The sequence below is a fragment of the Leopardus geoffroyi genome, chromosome B1 (genome assembly GCF_018350155.1).
Source record: "Leopardus geoffroyi isolate Oge1 chromosome B1, O.geoffroyi_Oge1_pat1.0, whole genome shotgun sequence".
Taxonomy (NCBI): Eukaryota; Metazoa; Chordata; class Mammalia; order Carnivora; family Felidae; genus Leopardus; species Leopardus geoffroyi.
The window spans coordinates 80,465,334-80,470,804 of record NC_059327.1 but is presented as its reverse complement, the minus strand read 5'-3'; the positions used below and the strand labels follow the sequence as shown (position 1 = coordinate 80,470,804).

Below are 5,471 nucleotides of genomic sequence, written 5' to 3'. Positions count from 1 at the left end.
AAGCGGAAAAAGCAGGAGGGGCTGGAGGCCGGCTCTTAGAACTGCCTGGCGACTGGAACACAGACCTGGCCAGTGGGGTGGGGTTGAGATCCAAAGTAAGTGAGAGCTGCGGGGCGCCGGGAAGGGGCGGCGGCAAAAACGTGCGGGCGGGGGCCGGAAGGGGAGGTGGAGGGCGCGGCGGGGGAGCGGGAGGCGGGGGTCGAGAGAGCTCCTCGGACCCTACTCTGTAGGGAGCAAAGAGAGAAGGGGCGACGCTAGAATACGAGCTGGAGAAACCGCGCTTCCTGGCAGGGAGGGCGGAGGCGCGCGGGAGGGAGGGAGAGAGGGCGGGGGGTAGGGGGCAGGCGCGGGGAGAGGGGAGTATAACTCGGCGGCCGCGAGGCGCGAGGGCAGTTTCGGGCGCCCAGGTCTGCAGCCAGCTCCAAGCGGAGCCCAGAAACCCCTAAGACTGACAGCGGAGCCAGAGGAGGAGCTCGTAGTCCGGGCAAGGCGCGCAGAGCTGGGAGCGGCGGCGGGAGAGCGCAACTTTGCACTGCCCTTCGCTGCTCCTGCGCTCGCCCAGCACTTCTCAAGAGGGTCCCGGCAGACGGGGTCAGTGCCTGCGCTACGGACGAGCGCCCGGGCGGACCGGGAAGATGATGATGATGTCCCTGAACAGCAAGCAGGCGTTCAGCATGCCGCACGGCGGCAGCCTGCACGTGGAGCCCAAGTACTCGGCACTGCACAGCGCCTCGCCCGGGTCCTCCGCGCCCGCGGCGCCCTCCGCTAGCTCCCCTAGCAGCTCGAGCAATGCTGGAGGCGGTGGTGGCAGTGGCGGGGGCGGTGGAGGCCGTAGCAGCAGCTCTAGTAGCAGTGGCAGCAGCGGCAGCAGCGGCGGGGGCTCCGAGGCGATGCGGAGAGCGTGTCTTCCAACCCCACCGGTGCGTATTTCTGCATAATCACCGCTTAAAGGCACATTTTGACAGCCCCCTTTATCTGCTTGATGTTTTTTTCATGTCTGCACAGCAAATCACCCCACACCTCCAACCAATTTCCCCCCTCTCTCTCTTATGTATTCAGCGGGCCTTTTCTTTCATATTAATTTTTATGACCTGGGATGTTGCCTGTGCGCGTGTTGTGTTGTGTTGTGTTTGCAGGCTCACTTTCCTCCTCCTCGTGCACTCACGGTTTCTCTCAGTGGCTTCCCTCCTCTCCGCCTCACCTGCTACATTCAGGATTATTATTATTATTATTATTATTATTATTATTATTTTAACGTTGTGGGAATGTTGTAGGCGCGGCGGTGTTGTCGAGCGCTGTGCCGGGGCTTCCGGGGAGAGTGCGCACAATTCCCTACTGAGCGTAATGTGTGCCTTTTACTTGCAATTGCAGAGCAATATATTCGGCGGGCTGGATGAGAGTCTGCTGGCCCGCGCCGAAGCTCTGGCGGCCGTGGACATCGTCTCCCAGAGCAAGAGCCACCATCACCACCCGCCCCACCACAGCCCCTTCAAGCCGGACGCTACCTACCACACCATGAACACCATCCCGTGCACTTCGGCTGCCTCTTCTTCGTCGGTGCCCATCTCGCACCCGTCCGCACTGGCGGGCACGCATCACCACCACCACCATCATCACCACCACCACCATCAGCCGCATCAGGCGCTGGAGGGCGAGCTGCTGGAGCACCTGAGTCCCGGTCTGGCCCTGGGTGCCATGGCTGGCCCCGACGGCGCCGTAGTGTCCACGCCAACTCATGCACCGCACATGGCTACCATGAACCCCATGCACCAAGCAGCGCTCAGCATGGCCCACGCGCATGGGCTGCCCTCACACATGGGCTGCATGAGCGACGTGGACGCCGACCCCCGGGACCTGGAGGCATTCGCCGAGCGCTTCAAGCAGCGACGCATCAAGCTGGGGGTGACCCAGGCCGATGTGGGCTCCGCACTAGCCAACCTCAAGATCCCTGGTGTGGGCTCGCTTAGCCAGAGCACCATCTGCAGGTTCGAATCCCTTACGTTGTCGCACAACAATATGATCGCGCTCAAACCCATCCTGCAAGCGTGGCTCGAAGAGGCCGAGAAGTCCCACCGAGAGAAGCTCACCAAGCCGGAGCTCTTCAACGGCGCGGAGAAGAAGCGCAAGCGCACGTCTATCGCTGCCCCAGAGAAACGTTCTCTTGAAGCCTACTTCGCCATCCAGCCGCGGCCCTCCTCCGAGAAGATCGCCGCCATCGCGGAGAAGCTGGACCTTAAGAAAAACGTGGTGCGCGTCTGGTTCTGCAACCAGAGGCAGAAACAGAAAAGAATGAAATATTCTGCGGGCATTTAGGAGACCCTTGGCCTCTCCAGGGACATCCCCTCCTCGTCCCCTCTTTTCCCTCCCTCTCTCTCTCCTGCCTCTTTTCTTTCCACTTTTGGCTACCAGAAACAATTCCAGTAAATGTGAATCCGGAGAAAGCGAGGATTGGAGAGCGAGCAAAGGAGCGAGCAAATGAGCCCAAACCCAGTGAGAATGTGAAACGATTTCTCAAGGAAAAACAAAACAAAACAAAACAAAACAAAACAAACAAAAGAAGGGATTTGTCAAGTTGTAGCAAAGTTATTCCTTTTAACCCCACCCCATCCGGAAAAGGCACCTCGGCTTCTTCACAGGAAGTCTGGAGCTGGCTGTTTGCAGGAAGGCAGACGAGACAGCGTTTTAAAAAGGCCCCCAAAATGATCAAGTAAGATTTGTTTTTATTCCTAAAGACATCACCCTTGTTCAAGTTTAAAAGTACACTTTGCAGCTATTTTTCAGAAATAGAAATCGATTCAGGACTGAAACTTTAAACTAGAGTTGATGCTTAATGTGATAGAGACATCTCTAAAGTATTTTGAATTTTAAAAAAGATGGCAGATTTTCTGCATTTACACTGTATATTATATATATATTTTTATTGTGGTTCTTACCCCCTTCTTCCTTCTCTAAAGTGTTAATGCTTAAGAAAGGAGTTGCGCCTGCTGTGTTCACTGATCTTGAAAGCTATTATTAGATTATTGCCGAACAACCCTCTGTAAATTATTAATTTATCTCTCTAGCAACTTAATTTGTGCACATTCTAATTAATTAAACTTATTTAGTCTAAAAATGGGGGAAACGTATGGCTCGTGGAGTTAAACAATTTTATGTTTGATGAGTTTACTGAATTTTTATGGCTTTCCTCTTATACTGTGTTCCTTTTGGCCCATTTGTATATTCTCACTTTGAATGAAGATTGTTTTTCCTTTGTTTTTACTGGTAGTGTTCTGGTTTGTGAGTCGACACTCAGTAATGGATGTCTTAATCGTGTAGACTTGATTCACTGTCCAAAGTATTGTTTACTTCGTTACATATTTAATGGGGATTCCCACATTGTCCCCACTACACACGCGCGCTCTCACTCACCCTTACACACACACACACACACACACACACACACACACACCTCTAATGGAAGAGAAGAAGTGAAGCAGTTGGAAGCATGACTATGATGCATCATTTTCTAGCTTTAGGTGCATTTGTTCACTTGGTGTTTGCCCTTCCAGATTCTACGATTTCACCAAGGTATCTCAATCTTCTTGTTTTCAATTGCTTTGTTGACTACATTTTAACATTTACAAGAATCCTTCGGTTTTTCCTTTTGGAGGTTTGTTTGTAGAAAAACTAATTTAAACTATAAGAAAGACAGTGCACTGCTTGTAAATTCACATTGTTTGGTAGAATTCTTTTGGAACAAAAATAATTAGGTACATGGTGATTGGTACCTTATCTATTGTAAATATCCCATTCAAAATGATGCACATATAGATATATTCTTACAAATTTTGCTGTATTGCTGTTCCATTTGAGGCTCTCTGAAGTCTTGAGTTCTGTATATGACCTGGTTTCTTGTTTTTGTTTTGTTTTGTTTGTTAATAGATGGTTTATTTACTATGGTAATGTATTAAGTTATTTTTGGTGTTGTTTGATTGTCTTTCATTGAAAAGATGATTTTAATGTTTTATTGGCAAAGTATGCTGCTTTTTTCATTAAAATATACTATTAAAATTAAATGGCTTTTAAAATGTGATGTTGTTTTCAATCACTTACATGGAAATTATTTTGATAGTTTTTTAAAGCAGAAACATTTTAATGGTTTATTTTAGAGTGGTTGTTATAGTCTGATTTGGATTTAAAAGGGGGTGTTTCTCTAGGAAGGTATAAAAGAACAGCGTTTATAATTGTCTTCTAATAGCCAGAGCTCATCTCACAGGGTGCATTGCTTCACTGTCTAGATGAGGTTGTGATATTTGGCTCCAATATCTCCCTTGGAGTCTTTTCTCCAGATCTGCAATAATTCTGCAAAGAGAATCTTTATGAACAGAGGTACTACCTGGGAAGAAGGAAGAAAGGAACTCAGTTTAGTTTTCAGCCAGCACTGGGAGCCTGGGTGTGGCAAGAGTCCAGGCCTGTTTCTGGGAGTAGGATACCCCGGTTGAGGCCTAAGGCTTGCCCACCATACTTCTCAGTTCAGTCACTGCTCCTGGAGAGCAATGCCCCAACCAGAGCAGGAAGCACCTAGGTTACTGAGTTATGAAGCAAAAGTACATCTCTCCCTTCATTTCCATGACCTTTACAAAAACTTACATTCTGCAATAGGCAGAGTGGGTTGAGGAAGAAATCCTGGGTGGTTAGAAGGAGTTGATTTTTGCCCCCTTCCTATCACTCACTCAAACACCAGAGTTGGTGAAAGTCTAATGGTGGTCTGGCACAAAGAAATTCTGCCCTTCGATATACAGACTTTTCTCCTTTTTTGATCCTAGTTTAAAGGTACCTCCTGATCCATTTTAAGCAACATATTAGCTTTCCAAAGTTTTTTTTTCCCAGGAAAGCTCTGGTTTAGACATTTACATTATTAATGATGAGAAGAGCACCTTACTAATCTATAGGTCCAAAAAGAGGAAGGAACCAGGTGATCCTTTAGGGGAAATTCTGCTGCCCTGAGCGGTGACCTAATATGGAACTGCTTTGGGGTGTTTCTTATTTTGCGGATGAGTTTAGGAAATGTCCTAGGAGTCCATGAAAATTGTTACAGTGGCTCAAGTTGGGATTAAATGTTAAAGAACATTGTGATTTTCAGATGTAACAAAAAGAACCGTGACAGTTAATGGATAATAAGTGAAGGGACTTACTTTTCTTCAACTTAACGAAGAAACCAGAAGAGACAAAATCTATGTGTCCATTTAGAAACAATGAGATATATTATATAGATGCTTAAGGAAATATTTCAAAGTTGTAGGGACTTAAAAGAAAGAATTGTGAATCCAGATATAGTGATACTGATGGTTTAATTTTATTCTTAAGTTTTGGAGGTTGAAAGTCCCTTCTTCTGTTTTACCTTCTAAGACTCAGTTTTCTTGAAAAGTCTTTTCAAATACCCAGCCCCTAATCACAGTACGCTAGGTCCTGGTTTCAGCACCACGGATAGT

General features: G+C 47.8%; 1 protein-coding gene across 1 annotated transcript; it reads left to right on the top strand.

Annotated features, from left to right (window-relative positions):
- The first annotated feature begins 372 nt into the window (after window positions 1-372).
- Window positions 373-4,072, top strand: POU4F2 (POU class 4 homeobox 2). Its single transcript, XM_045466328.1, has 2 exons — window positions 373-920; window positions 1,372-4,072. Exons 1-2 carry the CDS (start codon window positions 636-638, stop codon window positions 2,311-2,313), a joined length of 1,227 nt encoding a protein of 408 aa, XP_045322284.1. The 5' UTR covers window positions 373-635; the 3' UTR covers window positions 2,314-4,072.
- Window positions 4,073-5,471: the final 1,399 nt, after the last annotated feature.

Coding starts and splice junctions, on each gene's coding strand:
- POU4F2 (XM_045466328.1), top strand. CDS start 636: ATGATGATGATGTCCCTGAACAGCAAGCAGGCGTTCAGCATGCCGCAC. Junction 921..1,371: donor CGTGTCTTCCAACCCCACCG/GTGCGTATTTCT, acceptor TTGCAATTGCAG/AGCAATATATTCGGCGGGCT.